Here is a 27,914-nt window from a genome sequence, read left to right as displayed (position 1 = left end):
GTCCCAGAAGCAAGACACATAGGGGTAAATTTACTAAGATTCGTATTTTCCCGTTTCAGGTCAAAGTTCAATCACGAATGACATCGAAAGTGTAAAACTGCAACTTTTTGAATTGATTACGACTAATTTACTAAGCTGTCGTATTCGGGTTTTTCTTTTGTTCCGATGTCGATGTCATTCGTGGTTTTCAGCTGTAGAATGCGGCCGATTTTGTTGTTTTGCGGCCGTGTTTGTGGGTTTTTTTTACGACTGCGTCACATGTCTGTTACGGCAGTGATTTTGATATTGCGGCCGCGTTTTTAGTCCTAAGTTTCGTTTTTGTCACGCGTCCGTGATTGGTTGTATTCGTGAAGGAGGAGTGTCTGTGCATATTACTATAAAACCGCCCCAAACACACCGCACCTCGTGGGTTTAGCTAGTGGAGAGGAGAGAGGAAGGTGTATTTGGAGTTGGTGAGTTTGGTGGTGTTTTTGGTGGATTTGGAGAGGAGTTTTGTGATTGTTGAGTGCTGTACTGTGTGTGTAAGTAGTCTTGTCATATTTGTAGTATTGTTTTTTCACAGTTTGTCAACTTTTTTGTCCTTGTTTTTTTTTTATAGTCTTTTGTCATTGTTTGTGAGTGAGTGAGTGAGCGTGTGTGTTGGCTGTGTGGTGTGTAGTAGTAGTAGTAGTGGAGGAGTGTGTTTTTTGTATTGATTTTTCTGTGTTTTGTGTCGTTTGTCCTCATGTCAGACTCAGAGGTCAGTGTGGTGGCGGAGGTTAGTGAGGTGGAGGCTGGTAGTGAGGTGGAGGCTGTTAGTGAGGTGGAGGCTGTTAGTGAGGTGGAGGGGGTTAGTGAGAGGGAGGAGGTTAGTGAGGAGGAGGAGGAGGGGGTGCCTGTTGCTGCATTCTCCAGTGATAGTGATGGTGTTGTGGCTCCGCAGCCACGCACCACTACCAAGACTGGCAGGAATATTAAGTTCAGCTATGCTGAAAACATGGCGTTGGTGCGTGAGCTGATGAAGCACCATCGCCAATTGTTTGGTCAGGATGCTGGCAAGGTGTCCTCCCGCAGGAAGTCTGTCCTGTGGGGGCAAGTAATAGTTGCCGTCAATAGTGAGGGTGTGGTGAGGCGGACTGAGGACACGTGTCGCAAGAGGTTCTATGACATAAAGCGGCGTGTCAAGGCCAAGATGGCCAAAGAGGCAAAATCAGCCCGCAAAACCGGAGGTGGCCCCCCTTTCCGGGCAACCTATCGGGAGTGGGAGGAGCCTGTGCGGGCACTGATTCCTGCAGAAGTGGTGTCTGCAACTCATGTCCGGGATTCGGACCGACCCACGCAGGATGGTGAGTTGGATATTTGTTAAATATTGTAAAATGTCCTCAAAATGATAATGTTGTTTTTTTTAAAGGTTAAAGGATGCAAAAATTGTTGGTCATGTATTACAGGCCTATGCACCCTTAAGGTGTGTTTGTGTTTAGAAACTGCATTTTCCATCTTGCCTTGGCTGTAGCTTTTTATTTTTTATTGGCAAAAACAGGTGCAATGCCTGCTGGTATGTGTATTTGCAATAATTATTATGAGATATTGCTTGGACATCGGTGTTGTATCTAATAGCATTTTTTTTTTTTTTTTTTTTTTTTTTTTAAAGGTTTCTACAAATTCAAATAAACATTTTGGTTCAATTTGCAAGTATTCAATCTATGCAATATCTGACACATAATTCTCAAATGTAACAGATTTATTTGGTGCAACGCCATGTACATTTTGATATACACCACAAATTAAGGAAGCACGAAGATCTTAAGCAGAAATTAGTTTAATTTACAATACCTAATAGATGGTTACAGTACACTAAGGCTTTGCAGTTAGAATTTTTACACAAAGTATGGTAATAATGTTTTCGCCACTTTTTCAACAGTCCGACAGACCAGCCGGCCAGACAGGCCTCAGACAACTCAGGATGATGCTGGGATTGCAGGTAAGAATTCACTGTAGTCACATATTCTGCAAACACATAGAAGTACAAAATATTAATGTTTATATATTCTCATAGGTTCTGCTTCTGTAAGCCTACCTCCTCTAAGGCGCCCATCACAGGGCTCGGGGCACTTACCCAGGAGGCCAAGTAAGACACGGCGTCTTGGCACGGAATCTGCGGCTCCATCTTCCCCACCCAGGCGGCGCATTTCTGCAGTGTCACCCCAGCCACCACTGGCACTATTGGCGAGTCCACAGAGTGATGAGCCCCGATCACCTCAGTTATCTGGTGAGTCAAAACAGAAACTAAACACATAGCAAATAATCTACACAGTACAGTTACTATGTTGTGAGTTGGAGTTGAGATTACATGTTTTCCATAACAAGCAATGTGATGTTACGTCTTCAATTGTTAAAGGTGCAAATGCTTAATTTTTCAATGTCTTAGTGGTTGATATCGCCAACATCATTTTTAAAAAAAGAACATACATTTGTAAATATTTTGACCACACACGTGCACATAAAAATTAAAAAAAAAAATGACTTTTTTCAAAAACACCCTCCACAACATTATAGTGTTCACACACCTCCCCTGTCCGGTATGTAGACTGCTTACTTGCTCCGCTCCTCTGGACTATCCAGGTAAGCAGTCTATATCGTGGACAGGGGAGGTGACATAACACTGTAATGCTGTGGAGGGGAGGTAGTTAGGTGAGGATTCCGCAAGTCTGTCTATGTGCACGCCTGTGATGGTATATATGTTTTTTGAGAACAAACAAATTATAAGTTAAGAAAAACAACTCTAAAAACTTGAGAAATGGAGTATTATGAATGTAGTAATGTTTAGAACTAGCAAATATATTTTTAGAAAAGTAAACATTGCATGTTGGCCACCCCATACAGAGCCAAGCTTGATGGCCGACGTGGACCAGCAGGGACAAGACCAACAGGCAACCTTCACACTGCAACTAACACCTGTTGACCCGAGCCAGCCAATACAGCTGCAGGATATCCCCCAAGCCTCCATGAGTCCACAACTGGCACAAGCTCCACCCCAGCCACAAATACCAGATGACTTTTGGTCCAGTTGGACAAGCCAACAGGCCCAAAGCAATGCCAGCCTGACCGCACATACCCAACACCTTGCCAGTCTGCCCCATCATCTACCGCGCATTAGTCGCAACTCGGGCAGACTGATTGTCCAAGTAGGCCGAATCGCAACATCGATGGAGCAAATACGGGCAGACAACAACCAAATGCTGGCTCATTTAACGCGCATCATTGATGAGCAACAGCGCCACCAACAAACACTCGTACAACTAATACAGCACAACCAGGTTGTGAATGAGTCTTTATCCCGGATTGTAGCCAGCCACACTGCAACCAACACACAACTGAATGCAAGCATAAATAATTTGAGCAACAACATAACATTGATGGCAGCTCAACAAGTGACATCCAGCTCTGGAACCACGACCCCTATCCAAACGCCAGTAACCTCCCCTGTTCGGCGTTCCTCCCGAGCACGTGCCAGTGAGCCAGCACAAAGCACAGCACCCAGCACACACAAGCGGAAAAAATAAGACTTTTGAAAAATTTGAGTAACGCAATAAAAATTTAGTTTTGTCAAACACACAACTTCCTGTGTCCGTCTCAAACATTGTAGAAGCTGCTATGTATGTATGTATGTTTTTCATGGGTAATGTCTGAAAATGTATTGATAACATAAACTAAGTACAATGTACACACCACTATAAACAACAAACAGTAAGTAACAAAACACACAATTGATTGTATTGCAAAGTGTTTAGTCAAGGATAATTACATCCTACAAAAACTTACCAGAAAAATACCGCTGGATCACTTCTTGCCGTACCTGCCTCCCTACATATGTACTCACACTGTCACCAGATGTTTCTAACTCCTCTGCTTGCTGACTGCTTTCTCCCTCATCATGTGCCAGATGTTGACTTAAACACAGATTATGGAGAAAACAGCAGCAGAACACAATTCTAGTCACCTTTGAGGGACTATACAACAAAAGGCCTGCAGATTTATCCAGACACCGAAACCGTGACTTCAGCACACCAAAACATCTTTCTATCACATTCCGCGTAGCCTTATGTGCATGATTGTAACTGTGTTCAGCAGGAGAATCAGGTTGGGACAATGGAGTAAGGAGCCAAGAGTAGCAGCCGTAACCCCCATCACCTGAAAAACAGATATAGTCAACATTAGTACATGTGTTAGATTATTCATTCCCCTAGTCAAAACTCGAGTTTGTGGTTAAAAGACATACACACAAAACATTATAAACATACCCAACAGCCAGCCATCAGGCATTTGTCCGTCCTCAAATTTATCGAAGAGCGATGACTGACTGAGGATGAAGGAGTCATGGCAGCCACCAGGGTAACCTGCAACAACACTCATAATTTTAAAGTTTGCATCACAGACCACCTGGACATTAGTTGATTGGGCCAGATGTCTATTCGTATATATGTATTGGCGGCCCCTAGGTGATCTCAGCTGAACGTGTGTGCAATCTATGGCCCCCAGCACATTGGGCATGCCAGCAAGCTCATAGAAAGCTACCCTGACAGCACGCCACTCCGACTCCTGGGTAGGGAAGCAGATTGAGGCATTAATATGTGGATCCAAGACATCCAAAACCTGAGTGGACATTAAACAAGCTAAGGTGAGTGTCATGTTAGGTATTCTATACAATACTGTGTTGTTTGTACTTACAGAAGCAACACTTAGACATAACCGGCTATGTATTTTTTGACTCACCTGATTCAAATATCTTGAAAAGGTGGGCTGTGAGATACCAATCACGTCGCCTGCCACAGCCTGGAAGCTCCCAGTAGCCATAAAGTGTAACACAGCCAGGAGTTTGTGTAGGCCTGAGACAGAGCGAGAGCGTGCTGTCTCAGGGTCTAGGCCCAGTTTGACAAGGTCATACAGGCGGAAAATGTTGGTTCTATTTAGGCGGAACATCTGTATGACCCTATCATCGGACAATGCGTTTAAGTTTAAACGACCGCAAAAAAAACGAGGCTGGCGCAGCCTCCGCGGCACCTGGACAACCTGCTGACCATGTTCACTTACCTGGGCCTGATTTCTGGAAGCCTCATGGAGCAGTCTAAGGTATCCCACAGCAAACATAAATTCATTGGCACACACCACAGCCGCCATTTCAGAGTGAGAGAATTTCAAAATGTGCCTGGAACACTTTTATAGGGCCAAACATTCAGGTGTGAGTAATGGATAATTGAGTACACATGTAAACACGCTTTTCAAAAGCAGCCGCGTTTTTTTTTAGGACTTTTTTACGAATTGTATTTTTTCACGGCCGCAAATGCATTTTCACGGCAGATATTACAATTACGAATGGTTAGTAAATGACCGAGATTCATATCTAAACAGGCGTATTTTGACCGATGGTGTATTCATTCGTGATTTTTACCTTGAACTTCAAAAATATTACGAATGCCCACATCACTGCCGTGATTTGAGTTTAGTAAATTACCGAGATGACACTTTGATGAAAAAACGGCATCTCGGTCAAAATCGGGAGCTTAGTAAATTTACCCCATAGACTGTAAATACATGATACTTATCTTGGGAGGTCCCTCTGTGTGCTTCCAAAGGAATCATTAGTTTGCAAAGTTTCACCTGGGCTCCTCTAAAGCTAAGCCGGAAGGAGAACGTGACATGTAGTCTGATCATCTGTAAGTAAGTACAGTAAATGAAGGGGAAAAGTGCAGTATTATAAAGTAACATGACAGAAAAAATATAAAAGGGGGAAAAAAATAAAGGAAAATAAATTAATAAATAAATAAATAAAAGGGGGAAAGGTTGTTGACTGCGGGGTACTGGCTTAGCCCTGGGCAAGATGTGGGAGGGTATCCTGTATGCTGGTACCAGGAGGGATGAGCAGAGGAGTCCAGTAATTTGCCCCTTGTAAATAGTGGGCTATGGGGGTGTGTAGGGGTGTCTGGGTGGTGATGGGTTGTCTCTATCCTGCGGGCCATTGTTCTGCCTGGGGGGGCTCCTTGTTGGGTTTGCATCTGTGTTTGGTGTGGGCCACTTGCACGGCCAGTCTTTTACTGCTGGATCTGAGCTGGGTGGGAAAGGGCTGACTTAAGGTGAGTCCCGTGGCCTGTGCTGTGCCTGGGGGGGTGGGTGCAGTGGCCCGATGCTGCGGGTGATGTTGGGATTGGCCACAATATAACCTGCAACTATGGAGGGGGGGGCGCCGGAGCAGGCATGCCGCTGGCTTCCTGGATGATGTGTCCTGTCTTTTTCCCAAGTCGCGCTAAACTGGAAACAAGGGGGATCCCAGGCTAAGGCAGGTGGTCGCCTGCTAGGTTACCCTCACTGACCTTGCAGAGGGCAGGAGTGGGGGGGAGCTGCGTTGGGGTCCTCCAGTTATGAAGCACCCGTGTGGGGGAGAAGGGGTGGTGAGCAGCCTCCCTAAGGCACCGGGCAGGAGAGCATTTCTCCTGGTAATGCTGTTGCTGTGGAAAGTAGCTGTGGGAAGGAGGGGGGGCGTGTTATGCAGGGAGAGCAAGGCGTGTGGTAGGACTCAGGGGCTATGATAGCTCAGCAGGCCACTGGGGAGGTGGAAGCTAAGGTGCTGCTGCAGGGGTTACAAGCCTGCTGAGGGAGCCAGGAGAGGTAATATATATAGGATACATAAATCGATACTTAGCACTCGTAGCCTTCCTAGATTCTGTGTATCTTCTTGGACTCCTGGCCACAAAGAGAAAGCTGGCTGCACTCCTTAAACCTTTTGTATCCCCCCAGGTAATTCTCCTCCCCCCTTTCCTATACATTGCTGCCCTGTGTTATCTGTTCTTCTACTCTCCCCCCTCTCCCCCTTCCTCTGGAACAGTACCAGATTTCTTTACATAAAAAGCCAGAATGCTTATTTATTCTCATACCTATTTGGTACTCAAATTCTTTACTCTGCATTGTCCCCATTCATTCTGTTATTCCAACTCTGCAATACAACAACTATACCATCCAGTGAAGCTGCCATGGCTACATGGTATGTTATACCTCTTGTGCTGCCAATGCTGGGCTACTTCTGCAAAATTTTACAGGGCCACTTTTAGTCTCAGACACAACTGCAGCAAAAGACACAAGTAAGGCAGCACTTATGTACAACTGATTGTACGCAAGTGCTGCCTTACTTGAGTCTTTTGACCTATGAGGAGGGATCCTGACACTCCCTCAACAGATCTAACCCCCTCATCAGACCACACCCCTATTAGGGCTGTTTCCATAAATTTCCCAGGATGGTCTTCCATCCCAATCTGCCTCTGGAGAAGACCATAACATATGGATAACATCGGTATCATAGTCATCAAACACCTGAACAACTGCAAGTGCTCTGTGACTTGGTGCATTGTCATCCTGGAAAGCACCCCTCCCATCAGGAAGGAATTGATGCAACATGGTTTGAATCAGATCAAAGGCTGCAGACAAATAAATGAAGAGAGTGAAGTAGTGACCTTCAGATTTATCTGTCTGTTAGTGATAAGAATGAAAACCAGGTTGTAGAAGGTATATATCATCTTTTCACATCTCACAAAATAAAACCTCTCTCTTTTATCTCCAAATCACACTTTACTCCCTTTCACATATAAATTTACTGTTGTCAACCTATATTTCCTCTAATGAGGACAAAAGATGATAGAGAAACTAGGGTTATATCAACAATATCATTTTCTCCCATTAGCTTTTGAAGAAGGAAGCAAAATCTATATCAGTCTATTGTGTTTTCCTCATGTAAAGCTTAATACATACATATCATTTAACACAGGCAATAAATTAGAAACATCCTGTCATAGATAATTATAGGATACATTTTTAGTTAACAAGATACTATCTATGATGTCTTAAAGTTAAAAGTTAAAAAAGCTAACAGTATAGAATAAAATACAATGTAATTTATGCTAAAAATGTCTGTAATAAATGTAGAAGAGAGAAGTCTACTAATCTGGTTATTTATTTTATGTCCTAACATTGGCTGTCATGCTATTGTTAATTATCTATTTGTAAGAACTTTGCGTGGGAGAAGCAGTGAATCTCATGAACAGCTAGAAGAAATTGATTTCTGTTACTGTTCTTTTCTATAAAAAAGAAATGTGTCATTCTTTTGTAACCAAATTTTTCTCACTGTAGAGTACGTATATAGAAAAGCAGGTTGAATGTCATTCAGTTTATCAAAGGGAATGTTTTATTTTCTGGAAAAGTGCTTCATATTACTGTATGCTATATTTTATTTAAATACAAGGTTTTTAAAACACATCTCAAAATAAAATGCTTTAAAAATACATAAAAATCATCTCAATAAAAATAATGTGTAACATTAATTGTGTGAAGCAGGTAAGCACTGAATTTTGTTGAATGTTTCCTTATTTTATGAATTTGAATAAGACCAGGCTGGAATTGCAATACAGTATTTGTTACTTGTGGCATTTGACCATTTTTCTCTGCCTTAATCCCAGGTACGAACACTGGATTTGAAACACTACCGTAAATAAATAAATCATAGCTACTGTATAAATAAAGTAATAAATAACTAGAGTTTACACTAGTATATACAGTAAATAATTACTAGCTAAAATATGTGCTACATTCTAAATTGTGGATAAACTATCTAGATTATTAATATAGATCACTATAGTATACCTTCTTCCACAGAAGTGACAACTGAAGATTTGGAAAATTAGGGTGACACAAAGTGGCTTCAAAGACATTAAAACTATTAATTTAATGTATTTTTAAGTGGGTTCAAAACTGAAATAGTAACAGTAGTTACAAGTTGCAAATTATATTTTTTTCTAGCGTTAAGGAGAGATATACTATGCCTTGAAAAGTGAGAGAGTGATAAAGTAACAGCCAATCAGCTCCTAACTGCCATGTTAAAGGCTGCATTTGAAAAATTACTGTTAGTAGCAGGTTGGTTGTTACTTTATCACTCTCCATGTTATCACTTTTTAAGGCTTAGTAGATCTGGCCCATAACTTGCAAATGTATTCTTTCATGATCAGAAGAAAATACTGTAGAATTCTTCCTTTTTAGGGTCTTGGGGCTTCAGGTGACCCTATTTCCAAAAATAGCCTTTCAAGTATTTCATTGGTTGCAGTACTTCCAGAAGAAGGTACTCTGCTTCAATGAGAAGCACTTTGGCTTCACAACTAGCAGTCAAAATGGTTTCACTATTTTACTGTAAACCACCTATCATTTCTTCTAAAGACATGTTATTGAGGTGGTACATCAAGAAAGTGCAAATATACAAAGCATGACATAAAGCAAAGAGTGTTACAGTAAATAACCAATCTTCAAATGTGTAGTGCAAGAAAAACAATGTACATTATTTTCATTTGTGAGGGCACCCATTGTGGTTTCATTTGCTGGAAACCCCGTGAGTTTATTGAATGATATCACTGTTTCCTCCAGCCACTAACCACATATAAAAGTAGAGGTAAGTGGGGAAATTGTGTGGAGGGGAAATTGATATACAGGAATTGTGGAGCTCAGAGTATGAAAGTGAATGTACAATGAACCTCAGTGAATAGAAGGAAACATGTCTGCACAAGGAAATAAAGAAACTTATATGTGGAGCAGATGATTAATGTACTGAGGCTAGAAGACTGGAAGCAAAGTTGTACATGGTGGACACTTGACTGTTAACATGAGGTTAAAAAAGCTGATTGAACATACAGTATAGCTGAATAATAAGTCGGGAGCAAGGTGAGGTATAAGTGTTGGACTGGTATGGTATGCATGCAAAAGGTGGGCATGTGGCTTCATGTGGTGGGCATAATACCATTTGCTCATTTTGCTTCTAGTACTGTATATGGTGGGTATTCCTCCCAATTGCGTACAAACAGAATCACAGTACAGATTTGGATGCACAGTAGCAGAAATGTATGGTGCAATATAAAGATGCCCCAAGCGGTATATCAGCATCTATGGATGCTGTCAGTGAGTGTCTCACACCTTTCACATTTAAACACATTCCAACGCACGGCTATACACCAAGGAAGGACGTTTGTAGCTGAATTACCTGAAGATGCGACTGCAGCAACTTAGTTGAGTTAAATATTGTTGTGCTTTCATGTACAAGTCTAACAATAGGGAGCCCCAACATTCATATCTGGTCCAACATTTCTACTTAATATAATGGTGGTTCTAAAGGATGGAAGATCTGCAAAAATGGAATTATCCGCAGTTTTTAAGTTAGGAAATAATGGTACTCATAGGAGCAACATTTTTCCCATAGGGCAGAGTTTCGATTAAATCCTGCTAAACAAAACAATTCTGCACTTTAGCGGAACCATGTTGTGCTGCAACATGTTGTGCCTTAATCAGCTTTAAATCGAAGTGTGAATATTAAGCTGCCAAATGTTTGTATTGTTAGTGCCTTTGTTCCTAGCTGTAAATGAGGCCCATTGTGTTACGTTACATGTGAGATGCTCCTAATACATGAAAATGACTCATAAATGGACAGTATCGGGATCCCGGCACTAGGGATTGCGGCAGTCAGAATACCAACAGTGGCATCCCGATGCTCAGGATCCTGACCTAGTTGGTAATATACTACTCCTAATCCCTAACCTCCCTAACCCTAACCAACCTCACTTGCAGCCTGACCCTAATCTCCCCACCCCCAGTCTAACCCTATCCCTCCCTGGTGGTGCCTGTCCGGATCCCTATTTGAAAACATTACATTGAGGGTTAAGAGAAATTGAGAATTTCATATGGGAATGTTTGATACATCATTCAATTTGTCAACAGATAATAAAACATTCTCTGAAATTACAGCAGTCTAGCTGTGAGATCCAATAATTGCTCAGTATATACCCAGCAAAACAATGGCAGCTTTGGCATTGGTGAGATGATATATAGTATTTGTTGGCTACATTATGCACTGTGGATTGCTGCCCATGTGCTAGAACCAAACAGTGGTCATGTCAGTTTATAGACAAATTAATCAGGAGTGATAAATGATTCTGGAGTCATTTCAGGTTGGTTACTATCCTATATGTAGATAGGTTATTACTTATATTCTTTTTTTTTTATTGATTATCTCAATTAGTGCAATATTATTTTGTTAATTAAGCTCATTTTTCATGTTTTCCAAGTAGAATAAAGTAAAAATAAATAACTTAGCTTATGAATATTGCAAAAACATTAAAAAGGCATATTTATCAATTTTATTTTAATCAAATGGAATTAAAATGCTCCACAGTCATTTTATTCTTTCAATTTTCTCGACAGTAACACATTTAGGATTTTATGCTACTCCAGTGGAACATTCAGTTTGTCAAGCATTAAATGTCAATGCTGTCATCCAAGTAAATGACCTTGAAAAAGATTATTTAATATAACATTGTATCTCTCTTCTACTACTTGTAAATTGCTTAATAGATTTTACTTTACTGTAGGTAGAATCCCACAATTATTCTACAATTCAAAAGTATAATAAAACACACAAGCCACCATTAGCACAGGAATATATTGTTTACTCACAAAGAGCTGATTAATCATGTATGCCAGACACCTTGGTGATAAAACTTCAGGCTTATATATAGTAAAATTTGATTTTAGTAATGAAGTACTACTTTAATCCCTCGTGTGCTGTATCTTTTAAACCCAGCAGTCATTTCATGGATGTTTTATAGCTGGGAATGAAATATGGGCACTCAAACAGAAAAGTTGAACATATAGATAATGTACAGTATCTAAATACACTGGGCTATAGGCAACAAAAACAGTGTTAAGAGATTTTTTTGAAAGAACTATGGGGGTCATTCTGAGTTGATCGCTCACTAGCAGTTTTTAGCAGCCGTGCAAACGCTATGCCGCCGCCCACTGGGGAGTGTAATTTAGCTTAGCAGAAGTGCGAACGCATGTGCAGCCGAGCTCAGAAAAAACAGTTTGTGCAGTTTCTGAGTAGCTCTGTACCACCTACTCAGCGCTTGCGATCACTTCAGCCTATTTGTGTCCAGATTTGACATCATACACCCGCCCAGCAAACACCCAGCCACGCCTGCGTTTTTTCAGACATGACAGACAATCCACAGTGCATTGTAAGCCCAGTCAGGATCCTGGCTGTCTCAATACTGACGCCAGAATCCCACCAGGGGTACTATACCACCACCGGAATACCGGCGAGGTAGGTGATTCCCCCTCTGTGGGTGTCCATGACATCCATAGAGAGAGAATATAACCTGTGGAGAGCGAACTCGCAGCATGGTAAGCACAGCCAGCCTGCAAGGGGCTTCATTGCACTCGCCCCCCTGCCGGCATTCTGGTGCACGAGATGCCGAAGTCAGTATACTGACATACAGCATCTCATACCAATCCCGCTTACAATCTATGGGTCCGATTCAGACCTGATTGCAGATGTGCGTAAAAACGCACATCTGTGATCAAAAGCTCTGACATGCCGGGGAATGCCTAGCACAGGGCTAGTCCACCCTGCATGCCAGGCCCTACCCACCCCCAGCACATGTGCGAAAGCATCTCACAGTGGCAAAGCTTATGCACCTGTTGAATAGCTCCCTGCCTACGCAGCTACCTGCCATGGTTTTGGTTGCAGCTGCCATGACCCATCCCAGCAACAGTCCGGACACAATACCCGCTATGTTTTTGGTGACATCATGCAACCGCCGTGACCCACCCCAGCAACAGTCCGGACACGCCTGCATTGTCCAGACCATGCCCCCCTAATGCCGTTCGAATGCCACCGGCCCGCCCCACGATCACCTCTGCCTGTCAATCATGCAGAGGCGATCGCACCAATGCACACACGCATTGCAGCCGTTGCGTGTGTGCACACCACATAAGGCTGAATTAGGCCCGATATTCCCTATAAATGTACTTGCACACACATTCACTCTAAGGTTAACCTACCAGTATATTTTTTGTTTGTGGAAGGAAACTGAAGTACCCAGAGGAAGCCCACACAATTATGGGGAGAATATACACAGTTAGGGCCATGGTGGGAATCAAACCCATTACTTCAGTGCTGTGAGGCAGTAATGCTAACCATTACACCATCTGTACTGCCATGTGATATGCACAAGTTGTATAATCTGAATATTATACAGATATGTCAGCCTCACACAGAGTTTACAATCAAATTCCCATATAACAAATGCACAGACTAAACGTCAGACTAACATTATGGGTGAAATGTTGTAGATTGCGGTTTTATCAAATCACACTTTTAAAAATGTAAAAAAAAAAATTGCAGGAAATCGCAAATGTAATAGATTCCAATTTTTAAGTGTGAAATGCAAATTGTGTGTAACTTTTTGAGATTTTTAGTAACAAAAAAATATGCGATTTTTGGAAAAGAAAAGTTATGATTTTTAGACCAACCAGAATGCGAGATATATGGTGGGTGTACTGGGCCATAAAAGAAACTCACTCATTGCCACCCAAAAGTGTTTAAATAGTTCAAGGGGATCCCCTGTATTTTAAAATCCAGCACTGGGTTCTTGGACTGGTCCTGGTTCCAAAAATACAGAGGAAAAAAGACTTAAGGGTCCCCTGTAATTTTGGAACCAGCATCGTGCTCCACTAGTCAAGGAGAAAATGTCACAGCCGGGGGACACATTCATACAGGTCCCTGCAGCCATAGCATTAAATCATCAACTAGTCAAACCTGGTCTGGTTTCCCTGAGGGAGTAGGGAAACCCTCAATAAAGGGGACCCCCTCCAGGAACCCAAGAGCCAGGGCTGAAGCCCAGGGCTTTCCCCTGAATTCTTGGGCTGTGGTTGCCGGGTTGATAGCCACAGTGTAATAAATAGATACAATATTGTCTTTTACTTGTGAAACAACAGGTCCCAGCAAGCATTTCTGAATGCTGGTACTTAAAGAACCACAAGTACCAGCATGTGGGGTCTTAAAGGGCCTGCTGGTACCTGTAGTTCTACCTGTAAAATAAATATTAAAATAAAAATAGGGGGGACACACACCTTATAATTTTAATAAAACATACTTGCACACTCACACTCATACTTACACACCATACCATGAAGTGATTTGGTCCTCTTGTCCTGTAGAAATCCATAGAGTACCTGTAAAAAAACATACTCACCTCTATCCTATTGGGGCCATGTAGGCATCCAAAGGGTTAAAAAAAAAGAAGAAAACGCATACCCATTCCATTCCAGACTGAGGAGCAGCATGTGTTGCTACATGCTGCCCCTCTATGTGAATGACGGGGACCCAGGTGACTCCAGTCACTGGGAAAACCCTAAGCTAATCAGCTTAGATCACCAGAGGAGCTTCACTGGTGATTGGCTGTGGACGTTCTGTAGACTTCAATGTTATGTAAATAACATTGAGTCCTATCAATGGGAATCAGCATGTGTGGCTGACTGCAAACTTAATTGACCAAAACCACAAAGCTGAACTCTGTACAGTATTTCATTTTTAGTGTGGTCTCCTTTAGTGATGTGATAATGTCCCAAACTGCCTTCCTCTAGAACAAAGGAAAATCAATGGATGTAAGCTTTTCCTCCATTTAAACTGCAGTATTTACCAGTGACGTTTGGTGGGATGAGGCAGGTTAGGCAGAGCCTTTCCTGTCAACATCGGCACTAGAGTTTTGACTGTATAATGTATCTGAAAAATACAAAGAAAATGTTAGAAATATATTCTTTGTATTAGTCTAATAATTTTTATAGTCAAAACTCTGGACTAAAATTCTATGGCAGATGAGGCAGTGCTCATCTGCCTACCTTTTACGCACATCTTTGATCAAAACTCACCAAATCACCAGGAGTTAATACTGCTGCAACTTTGCATGATGCACACATGAACCCTTTGGCTCATATATTGTGTGTAAATCTGGCTCTGGTACTAGCCAGTGCCTTCTGAGCAATGTACTCACTGCACGTCCCTGGTATTTTCAGTAGGTCAAGTGGGGCCTGTCCTTAACATTTTTAAGGTACTGTACAGCTGGAGGATGAGTCCCACACATCCTTAGCAATGAAAGTATTAAGTTTATTCATGTTGTCACTATCTTAAGAGCATTGAAATAGAGATATATAAATAATTACATGTGATATGTAATATTAATCTATTTATATTATTAATTTCAAAACAACTCACATTTAGAGATAATGGTTAAACACTGGAAACAATTTGGGCTATGAAAGACATTAGGAGTATCCTATTAGCTGCGGTAACTGGTCGCACAAATAAAACACACTTTTATTACGATTTTTGCACAATGGTCATTATAGGTTTATCCAATTAAAGCCCATATTTTGGTATGTCTAATTACCCATTTTCAAATGGAAACACATAGGATCCCTGAAAAGCCATGGTCTTATGTGTTTTCACACCTGTATTCGCAAAACAAATGGTTACTTATCCTGGATTTAGATATGCACCAGACCATTTTTGTTGGTTTCGGTTTTAGTTCTAATTCATCATCCGGTTTTTGGTTTTGCCTAAACGCTGTGACTTTTAGTTTTGGTTTAGTATTCTTTTCAAAAACTGAAAAAACACTAAAATCAAATAATTTAGGACTTTTTTTGTTCCCACTATATTAACTTCAATAACCTTAATTTCCAGTTACTTCCACTCAATTTTGGCCACCTCAGAATTAACAATTTTGTTTTCATCCAGTTTAGGCCAAAGGCTGCAGTGAGCTGTCAGTAAAAGCGATGGAGTAGCGACACAAACACACAGCAGGGACTGACATTATTGCTTGCTTTGTTTGGGCCCTCACAAAAGAAGCTACCAATGGGCTCAAGGCAGCCAAGCTAACAGCTCTGCAGTGGTAAGATCTCTACCATCCTCACCCTCATCAGTGTGTACATCATCCTCACACAATATGAATTCATCCCCGCTGGAATCCACCATTATTGAAGTCTCTGTACACTGATGTATTTATCAGGTCTTTCTCATGGAATTTCTTTGCCACATTTTAAGGTAGTAGCCTCCTACGCTAATCGCTGATAAGGTTCCCAGCTGTGCTGAAAACTCTAAGTACACACTGGTGGGTGGGCAGCTTAAGTAATGCAAAGCCAGTTTGCACAAGGACCTCCAAATTGCATATTTTTTCTTCCAGTAGTCAAAGAGAATCTGTGACATACCTACAGTATTTGTACGGTGTCATGAAAATAATTCTCCACCATTCTTAGGATGGTGAATGCATCAGATGGAGTTACGGTAGAGGTATCACTAATTTTAGGAAATTCTGTTACACCTGTCCAGAAGTCAAAATTATACAAAAATTTATTTTTTATTTTTTTCAACTGGCAGCTTGGCTCACACTGTGGAATCACAAGGCTTATGTGAAGTGAACAAAGTGCACTGGAGTACAGAGCATACTGGGGTAGGTAGAGTGCACAGAACGGTAAACACAAATTATACATTGTATATATATATATATTTTAACTGGCAGCTTGGCTCACACTGTGGAATCACAAGGCTTATGTGAAGTGAACAAAGTGCACTGGAGTACAGAGCATACTGGGGTAGGTAGAGTGCACAGAACGGTAAACACAAATTATACATTGTATATATATATATTTTAACGGGCAGCTTGGCTCACATTATGTGGGTCACAGAGCTTATGTGAAGTGAACAAAGCGCACTGGGGTACTGGAGTGCTGTACACGAACAATACAAACAAAATATACAATTTTTTAAACTATTTTATCTCATATTATTATTATTATTTTTTTACTTTTTTTGCACCTGACAATACACACTAGTGCTTGTTTGTGAATGCAGTGGGTGGGATATGGCCTGTGAAGTCAGTGCAACACCACTGGGGGGCAGATGTATTAACCTGGAGAAGGCATAAGGAAGTGATAAACCAGCGATATGTGCAAGGTGAAAAAGGCACCAGCCAATCAGCTCCATTATGTAAATTAACAGTTAGGATCTGATTGGCTGGTGCCTTTATCACCTTGCACATATCACTGGTTTATCACTTCTTTATGCCTTTTCCAGGTTAATAAATCTGCCTCTCTGTGACAGAACACTCACTTTTTATTGAGTCACTGTCACTCTGAACACAGCACAGCGACCTTTGAAGTCTGGAGTCTGGACACAGGCACATGAACCAGCAGAGCATAGAGCAGCATACAGCAGCATGCCTGAGAACAGCGCAAAATGGTGCAGAGTCCTGGCCACAGAACCTTTATAGAATAGAAAACCTGTGATAATCAAGTGCTGGCAGGATGACATTTTGCCTCATTTTGGAATCCAAGCCTGGCAGCAAACCCCAAGCCGCAGCTCGAATTGATTCAGAAACCAGTTGTATTTAGGGTGAAGCACCCAACCTTCCGGCGCCAATCCAATTTATATAATAGATATAATTAGTACAAATCTAATCCAGTACTTTTCTTCTGTGGATAATAAGAGATTATACAGAGCCCCACAAATAGACAACCAAAAACCAAATAATTACCGCGCTGAGTATACTGACAATAATGTAAACACTTAAAATGTATATAATTGTGTTTGAATTCAATCAATGAATAAAATAATGGAGAAACTTGCTTAATTAGTAATAAGTTTACTGAATTGTTAATAAGATTAATACACTTAAAAAATCAGTTATACCACTCAATCAGACATATATTTAAAAGAAGCTGAAAGGAAACACACTCCAGTTGTAGCCAGATATGTAACTTAACCTGACATACAGTAATTCCTCGATGGCAACAATCTAGTCTTTCTCTGAATAATCAAATAGCATAATAGTATACTGGATTTACAGTGGTTTAATATTTAAAGTTTTGCTGCAATGGTTATGTTTCATTTTGGTTATTATGATTAAAAGTGATTCTGAAAGAAATACAACACAATGGTATTTACCCTTCTGTGTCACCTCTTTCAGTCTGTCTCCTCCCCTTTAGAGTTTGCTGTCATGAGCAGGGCCCTCTATCCTCATGTGCTTTTCCTTTCTTTAACCTAGATGGTCTTCTATGCCATACTCCCTGCAGTGGCACCTAACCCTAGTTTCTGCAACAGTGATGCTTATCTTAGTGTCATTTTCCCTGATGTCTTGTTTATGTACTTTGTTAGGTGCTGTGAAACCCTTGTGGTGCCATATAAATAAACAATAATAATAATTTAATATGTTAATGGAAACAAATTCAAAATAGAAATGTGTTACAAACAGCCATGAAATTTAATTGAATTAAAATCTTAGTGTTAAATATTTCCAATTAAGACTTCTTATTTAAGTTATATTAATTATATTTGTCTAGTCAAAAGTTTTTAGGTTCAATCAAGCACCAATAAGACAAGAAATTATGTTAATTAATGAAAAATTATAAAAGTATGCATTAATACAGGAAAGGTATGCCATCACATCCTGTGGTTACGTGCACTCATGCATTTAACAAGTGCTCAGTGACTAATGTCTGTGTATTTGCAAACTCTTCCTAGGTTAATAAGCACCTACGCAGACTCTGCTCTCTTGGGGGGTGATTACATTTTTTTGATGTTCCCAAAATAATGGGCATTTATCAGAGTAATTTAATTGTTGCAACGATCGAGTACCCATTACTGTTGATGCACCTACAAGTACTGGCCAGGCCACAAAAAAGTGTTGTTTGGGACCACAAAAGGGACACTTTGCACATTTCTGCTGGCCAGCTAGGGAGGCTGCAAGCAGAAGTGTCGGCTCTGGCAGCATGGGCGCCCATACGGCAACACAATTGAATTGTTGCCAGTAGGCACCCTCTAGTGGTGTATGCCCAAACAACAATTGAATCGCCCCCTTGGTCTTCAAATCCATATTCAAAATAAGCAAGTGGTACAATAAAACAGCATGTGCACTGCAGGTTTGCACTTTTACACAGTCATAAATCATACTGACATTACCACATGCAAGCAAGGTCTTGGCTGGCTGGGCAAGCTTAAAAGAAAAATTAGCATCAACTCAGCAAGTTAATGATTCAGTATACTGTAACATCATTTATATTGCTTTGTATGAATCAAGCTACAGAAAAGTTAAATTCCTAGAACAATTACTCATTTAATATTCCTTTCTGAACTATTATTATGGGCTGCTACTGTATCTGCATATCAACAAGAACAACCTATTTGCTCAGAAATGCAAAAAATGCTAAATGTTATTATCCAGCTCAGTAAATACAACATTGATACATCATATTACAAATTTAGTAACAAACTGTTTTAAATAAAGCATTGTAGCTACAACTAGCTTTCATTTTACACTTCACGGCAGTCACTGCTTATATCTTATTCATTTTTATGGGTATATACTAAACACATTATAATTTGATTAATCTGGAAAAGAGCAGGTTAATATAGCTTCATATAGCACAAAGACTATTACGTGGTCTGTAACCAAGCTTACATTAGAAATATAATTGATATCTCAAAATGCAGAGCGTCGGTTTGTTGAATCTACTTATAAAAATAGTTAACAACTGAAATGACAGTGTTTATTGACATTTGCTATACCATCATTAATATACTGGCTATCAATAAATAGCAAAAACTAAACACTCATGTATTGTGCAGTTCAAACATGTGTGATTACAATGTGTACTTATCTGGAATTCTTGATTCTAAATCAACTAACTGGTAAGTTGAGTTCTCATTATTGACATAATTTTCTAACGAAGAGCTTATTACATTTAGTAAAATATTAAATCAACATGACAGTTTTTAAGCAAAGTTCACCTGGAATATAGTGTGTGTATATATATATATATATATATATATATATATATTTATATACAATGTTCACCTGGAATATAGTGTGTGTGTATGTATGTATATATATATATATACATATATATATATATATATATATACTATATACAGTTGTGCTCATAAGTTTACATACCCTAGCAGAATTTGTGATTTTCTGGCCATTTGTCAGAGAATATGAATGATAACTCACAAACTTTTCTTTCACTCATGGTTAGTGGTTGGGTGAAGCCATTTATTGTCAAACAACTGTGTTTACTCTTTTTAAATCATAATGACAACAGAAACTACCCAAATGACCCTGATCAAAAGTTTACATACCCCAGTTCTTAATACCGTGTATTGCCCCCTTTAACATCTTTTGTGGTAGTTGTGGTTGAGGCTCTTTATTTTCTCAGATGGTAAAGCTGCCCATTCTTCTTGGCAAAAAGCCTCTAGTTCCAGTAAATTCTTGGGCTGTCTTGCATGAACTGCACGTTTGAGATCTCCCCAGAGTGGCTCAATGATATTGAGGTCAGGAGACTGAGATGGCCACTCCAGAAGCTTCACTTTATTCTGCTGTAGCCAATGACAGGTCGACTTGGCCTTGTGTTTTGGATCATTGTCATGTTGGAACGTCCAAGTACGTCCCATGCGCAGCTTCCAGGCTGATGAGTGCAAATTTTCCTCCAGTATTTTCTGATAACATGCTGCATTCATCTTGCCATCAATTTTGACCAAGTTTCCAGTGCCTTTGTAGCTCACACATCCCCAAAACATCAGCGATCCACCTCCGTGTTTCGCAGTAGGAATGGTGTACCTTTCATCATAGGCCTTGTTGACTCCTCTCCAAATGTAACATTTATGGTTGTGGCCAAAAAGTTAAATTTTGGTCTCATCACTCCAAATGACTTTGTTCCAGAAGTACCATCTAAATTACAAAAGATATTACCTAAATCAAAATTCGAGCCCCAGTCACAGAATGCATCTATAAAGACATTTGTATGTCTACTGGAACAACAGACTGATGACCATTTGCGCAGCAGCCCACAAGTCCGATATAACCTTACAAAGGAAGAAAGTGATGCACTCCAACACTTAGCCGAACAGACAAATTTGATCTTTCGACCAGCGGACAAAGGGGGTGCATTGGTCATACAAAATTTGCAGGACTATAAAAGTGAGATCCAGCATTAATTACAGGATGTCAATTCGTACCGCCGGTTGAGTCGAGATCCCACCAAAGAGTTCAAGGAACACGTTACCATGGTGCTGGACTCTGCTGTGCAGGAAGGAAAAATTTCCAGTGCTATTCGCACTGCACTAATTCCTGCCCATCCAGTGTACTTGCACCACATGTCAGTTTATGGTCCCAGGGGATACATTCCAACACCCTCATTCAGGAAGAACACTGACAATTTACCATACACTCACGTGCACTTCTCGTTTCGTAGTGTACCAGCTCATATGCCCCTGTGGGCTGTCATACATTGGGAAGACTGAATGGATGTTCAAGGAACGTATGGCAGCCCACAGATCGGCTATTAAGCATGCAATCACTAAAGGATCAAGTGAACAGCCTGTTGCAAGGCATTTTGCAGATAAACGCCATCCACTCACCACCCTTAAATATCGTATGATAGACCATGTACCAGTCTCCATCAGGGGGTTGATCGGGGTGGTAAACTGTTGCGTATGGAGGCACGGTGGATTTATCGGTTAAATACCATGTCTCCACGTGGTCTCAACGAATCCCATGGGTTCAATAGTTTTCTATGAAATCATTATTTGTAATGGGGTATTCATGTGAGATTTGCATTCTTGTAGCTATTCTGCCAGTCATGTTCTTTATAGGTTTTATTGTGTGTGTTTTTTAAACTTGCAGTATATTGGGTGCACAATAGTTTTTACCTCCATTATGTTGCCTATAGTGTTGTTTTACCCTGTATAGATGCGGGCCTCTGTTAATGCAGAATGTACTGATTATCTAGGGGACTTCAGTTCTATATGCAGCTACTGTGTTCTATGTGTTATACTACTATTTTTAGCCAGTAATGGTGAGTCACCACGGCATGCTGCACATTAAGGGCATTTAGAAACACAGTATCATTCGATTTAACACTGCTATCCGCATGTAGGTAAAGAGTTAATAAATATCAGTGGCTATATGTGGTATATCTTGATCTATACCGGTATGTGCACCCACGATCGTTTGTTACATCTAAACTATGTTTTATCTGCAGCTATCCAATGTTGTTATGTACGTTACTATGGTGATGGGGAGCACATTTGCAGGATGTGACGTGTTCTGACGTCACTTCCTTTGCGCTGCACGGAGCGAGCTGCATCCCGCCATCCGGCTGCTGCCGAGCACAGGGTGAATGTCCTATATAAGGAAAGCAGTTCATGTTCTTCTTTGACCTGAGGAAAATGCCTGATTAAAGTGGCATTGAAACGTTGCCTTTTCTAACATGCCAGTTTGAGAGATTTATTGGTACAGTCACCAGGAGTACCGCATTTGCTACCCCCCCCCCAAAAAACCCATAAAAGAAGTATGTGCAAAAAAAATGGGCATGGCCACGCTCCAGTAGGGGTGTGGCCACTGAAAATGGGGCATGCCAACATGACTATCACCTACCCCCTGTGTCGCCTCTCAGCACACTATCACCTACCCCTTGTGTCGTCTCTCAGCACACCGTCATTCAATTTTTGCACAGTACGCATGCAGAGTCCCCTTTTTACACAGTGCCAGATACACAATTGCCCCACAGTGCCAGATACACAGTGCCCCATAGTGCCAGATACACAGTGCCCCACAGTGCCAGATACACAGTGCCCCATAGTGCCAGATACACAGTGCCCCACAGTGTCAGATCCACAGTGACAGATACAGAGCCCCACAGTGCCAGATACATATTGCCCACAGTGCCAGATACAATGCCCCACAGTGCCAGTAACAATGCCCCACTGCCAGATACATGCCCCACAGTTCCAGTTACAATGCCCCAGTGCCAGATACATGCCCCACAGTGCCAGTTACATCCCCCACAGTGCCAGTTACAATGTCCCAGTGCCAGATACATGCCGCACAGTGCCAGTTACATGCCGCACAGTGCCAGATACAATGCCCCACAGTGCCAGTTACCATGCACCACAGTGCCAGTTACCATGCCCCACAGTGCCAGTTACATGCCCCACAGTGCCAGTTACCATGTCCCACAGTGCCAGTTACCAGGTCCCACAGTGCCAGGTACCATGACCCACAGTGCCAGATACAATGCCCCACAGTGCCAGTTACAATGCCCCACAGTGCCAGCTACAATGCCCCACAGTGCCAGATATATGCCCCACAGTGCCAGTTACAATGCCCCATAGTGCCAGATATATGCCCCACAGTGCCAGTTACATGCCCCACAGTGCCAGATACAATGCCCCACAGTGCCAGTTACAATGCCCCACAGTGCCAGATATATGCCCCACAGTGCCAGTTACCATGCCCCACAGTGCCAGATACATGCCCCACAGTGTCAGTTACCATGCCCCACAGTGCCAGATACATGCCCCACAGTGCCAGTTACAATGCCCCAGTGCCAGATACATGCCCCACAGTGCAAGTTACATGTCCCACAGTGCCAGATACAATGCCCCGCAGTGCCAATTACAATGCCCCACAGTGCCAGATATATGCCCCACAGTGCCAGTTTCCATGCCCCACAGTGCCAGATACATGCCCCACAGTGCCAGTTACCATGCCACACAGTGCCAGATACATGCCCCACAGTGCCAGTTACATGCCCCACAGTGCCAGTTATCATGCCCCACAGTGCCAGATACATGCACCACAGTGCCAGTTACCATGCCTCACAGTGCCAGATACATGCTCCACAGTGCCAGATACATGATGCCCCACAGTGCCAGTTACCATGCCCCACAGTGCCAGATACATGCCCCACAGTGCCAGTTACCATGCCCCACAGTGCCAGAAACATGCCCCACAGTGCCAGTTACAAGACTACCCTCACCGCATGCCCGCTGCCGCTTACGTCAGTCAGGCCATCAGTCACTCACCACTGCGGCGCTTCCCTCTGCTATTTGAGGGGAGGAGAGTGCAGCGTCTCTCCTGCCCCTCAATGCTCCATGTCTCCGGCAGCGGTTATCTTAAATGTGGCACCGGTTCGTTAGCCAATCAAAGCTCGTGGACCGGCAACCAATCAGGAGCCGGTCCGCCACCGGAGACCGGACACACAGCGCTGCTGGCAGTGCTGTGCGGCAGCACCTGTTAGCACATTGAGGGGCAGGAGAGAACCTGCGCTCTCCTCCCCTCACATTGCAGTGTGACGGGGGCGGGTGGGCATGATGACTTTTATTTGTAACCACTGTACGTTTTGATCCTTTGCAGTGGGAGACTGAGAAATACAAGTTGAACAGTCAGTTAAAATTGCACAAACACTTTAGTGGTCGCAAGACACTATCCGAGATTCAGAAATTTGATAAAATACCTAGGAATTTATTAAAATTTCAAAAACACTCTGGGTTTGATCCAGTGTCTAATAATGCTGCCATAAAAACACATGGATGCATGCTAGATAATACTGTACACAGTGATGTGGTAGCTGGTATGTTGAATAATAAAAATAAATGTATAATTAATCTGAGCAGGGATGAATTTAATGCACCAAGAGATTTGTCTACATACACCAATATCACAATATGCCCCACTGATAAAGGTGGGGCTATTGTGATACAGGACTTGCATGATTACAAAGCTGAACTAGAAAGGCAATTAAATGATACCAGTGATTACCGACTGCTTGAGTGTGATCCTACTTTAAATTTTAGTAGATTATTGAACAATAAGTTACAGCTGGCAGTGAATTCTGGTGTCATTTCAAATGATTTGAAGAGTGCTTTAATTATTGAACATCAGTCATTTATTCACTGCCCAAGATACATAAAACCTTGATTCATCCACCAGGGCATCCAATAATTGCAGCTCGAGATGGGTTACTTCAACGGGTGTCTACATATTTACAGTAGATTCCCTTTTGCAACTGTGTATTGTTAATAAACAGATGCAACTCTTAGACACTGCCATGTTTCTTAATAAATTATCAACAGTTGGTTCCCCCCAGGTTGGGAGTTTGTTATGTAGTGTGGACATCTCTAGTATGTATACAGTGATACCTAATACACATGGTTTATCTGCTGTTCATAGGTTGAGTATGGATTATCCATTTTATAAAGGGCCTGATGTCAATTTATTGACCTCTTGGAAATGGTACTTTCTTGTAACTATTTCTTGTTCGATGGACGATACTATTTGCAAATGTCTGGTTGTGCGATGGGGTCCAATGTGGCCCAATCATATGCCAATATGTATATGTTCGTCGCCAAACAAGAAATAATTTTTATAATAGGCACTTTTCTGACAATATCAGCATTTTTGTCAGATACATAGACTACCTATTCTTAATTTGGTTGAACACCCGAGAATTGTTTTTTGAGGAGTGTAGTGAGCTCCATAATCTATCAGAACATGCAGTCAAATTTATGTATACTGTCAGTACTGAGAGGGTTATTTATCTTTATGTGTGGGTTAGATTGATGGATGGAAGGATTCAGACAGAGCTGTTTGGTAAACCAACTGACAGAAATACCCTTCTACATTCACAGGGTTTTCACCCAAAACCATTGAAATTTGGTTTTTCCATATTTGGAATTTTTAAGAGCAGTACGGAAATGCAGTGATGTCGAGAAAGCAGGTGCACACATTGATAATATGATTGAGAAGTTCTTTCAAAGAGTATATCATCTGGATTTGCTATTGAATGCCAAATTCAAGGAATGGAGTTGTGATTGGGGGCAATTGCTAGGACCTAAAACTAAATCAGTGATCACTAAACATATGCCTTGGCTTAATCACCATAACACCCTCAATAATGGGGGAAATAGTCATGGGGGAAAAAAAATGATGGCCGATTGTGAGTACTGATAGTGATTTAAATCTAAATGAAACCCCTATTAAGACCTGTTATACATGGGGTAAAAACATCACAGGATTGCATTCGTCTGAGAGTGAGCAGACTAATTTCCTCACTCTTAAGAAAGGGTGCTATGGGTGCTTGAACTGCACTACATGCAGTTGGCAAATTCTTCTGTCTCCCCAACAGTGGTAGAAAATATGAGATCAAACATAGGGTAACATGCACCACAAAATGTATTATCTATTTAATCACCTGCCCATGTGGGCTTAATTATGTAGGGTAGACCGCCCGGACTCTTCGTGAACATATATTTACCCATAAATCTTCCATCAAAATGGCAATGGCCAGTAGCGGTAGTGACCAACCAGTAGCCCGGCATTTTCTAAATACCAGACATGGTATTGCGTCACTCTGGTATATGATAATAGACCATGAACAAGCTAATCTCAGGGATGGAGACAAATTATTGTGTCTTAGACAAATTATTGTGTCTTTTACAAAGGAAATCCCAATGGATTCATGAATTGGGTACTTTATCTCCCTGTTGCTTGAATGAGACTTTAGGATTACATTGTTTTCTTTAGCCTATAGTCCTCAATCATTTGCATGGCTTAATTATCATATTTACCTTTATTTGTCTGCTTTCAGGGTTACAGGTTCAAATAATATGCATTAGATTTGTACCCCTCGTGTATATATTTAGCCTTTTTGGTATCTTGTAACTGTATTTACCTTAATACATGTGTTGATTGTCTCAGCCTGATATTTATTCTGTAATATAGGTATTCTGCAGTACGTAAAAAATCTGTTTCATATTGTGACTGTTTCTATAATTGTAACTTTGTGGGTGTTTATTGGAGACTACAACAGTCTAATTTTAGTGGCGTCTAAAGATCCGCTGTATATGTTTTATGTATTTTTCTTGGTAGGAATGGCAACGCGGCGTGGGGTGTTGATGTCATCGGTGGGCGTCTGCATACCGGACCCGCACTCTGGAACCTGGACACGTTGTGGGAAAAGGTTTACAAGGTATGTTTTAATGTGTATTCCTGATGACGAAGTAATAAAAGAACTTTGAAACATTGAAACTCGACTGCTCGTGAGTTGCATGTATCCATCTGAGTGCCACCTCTTTCAGTATGTATTATGGACCTGCATGGGTACCTAGGAGGGCACTGGAAACAGTAAAAGTCATATTGTGAGTGCTGCTGATAACTAGCATTTGTATGTATATATATATATATATATATATATAGCAACCAATTCGGCGGCACTCACGGCAAAGAACGACAAAAATCAGCTCTGGGGCCAACGTTTCAATGTTATTCACTCAACATTTTCGTCAGGGCATGTTGAGTGAATAACATTGAAACGTTGGCCCCAGAGCTGATTTTTGTAGTTCTTTGCCGTGAGTGCCGCCGAATTGGTTGCTGAATTTGGGGAATTGCATGGTTCCTACGGAGGGCACCGGCGTCTAAACGTTGCTATACACGCATCGGGAGGAGTGCCGCTGGACTGTATGTATATATATATATATATATATATATACAAGCTGAGATCCGGCACTCAGACTGACTCCTCAATAAAACTTGCCCAGTGCCCTCCGAATTAGGCTGCACTGCATACATCCACACATTCTAACACATCGTACGGCAGTGCTCAGGACTGGATACCTAGAAAAATCACTGACACATAATTATGTGTCTAACGTTTCAGTGCTTCCACACTTTTATCAAGATGTGTCACACAATACAACAAGAAATGTACACACTTACCCCCAAAATAGCACCAGTGAAAACATGTCTCTGGCGCCACTTCCCGCCTCACCGTCAAACCTCCGGGATGCAGGCAAGTGACGTCAGGTAGTCCAGAGCACCCATTGCCTAGCAACACATAAACATATAAACAGTTCAAGCACCGTGGCACAGGGGGCATCAGCAGAGTAGCTTGATATATACTAACAAAGAATAAAAAATACCTTGTAGCAAAATTAAAACATACATTGTAGCATTATTAAAACCCAATATCACAGAACTCAAAGGTACACTCTTATTCAATACTCAAATGAAACAACATGCTAAACAAAAGTTTATAAAAAAACAATGTAACCCTAGTGTTTCATTTAACCCTCTAGGGGCCAGAGTACCCAATTTATCAATCCATTGCTCCTCACACTGTAGCAATAATTATATTGGCCCAGGGTTCTATTTATCAGCCAGTGTTGGTATATATTGATGGTTATT

The 27,914-nt window shown here is 41.4% G+C and overlaps 1 protein-coding gene across 1 annotated transcript; it reads left to right on the top strand.

Moving 5' to 3' along the window:
* Positions 1-976: 976 nt before the first annotated feature.
* Positions 977-24,650, top strand: LOC134929633 (uncharacterized). Its single transcript, XM_063925216.1, has 7 exons — positions 977-1,325; positions 1,901-1,960; positions 2,036-2,248; positions 2,863-3,410; positions 20,570-20,867; positions 21,142-21,335; positions 24,087-24,650. The coding sequence occupies exons 1-7, from the start codon at positions 977-979 to the stop codon at positions 24,648-24,650; spliced, it is 2,226 nt and encodes a 741-aa protein (XP_063781286.1).
* Positions 24,651-27,914: the final 3,264 nt, after the last annotated feature.

Source organism: Pseudophryne corroboree, chromosome 5 (assembly GCF_028390025.1).
Source record: "Pseudophryne corroboree isolate aPseCor3 chromosome 5, aPseCor3.hap2, whole genome shotgun sequence".
In the NCBI taxonomy this organism is placed as follows: domain Eukaryota; kingdom Metazoa; phylum Chordata; class Amphibia; order Anura; family Myobatrachidae; genus Pseudophryne; species Pseudophryne corroboree.
Note: the sequence above shows the minus strand (reverse complement) of the source record. Positions and strands in the feature narration are given on the sequence as shown.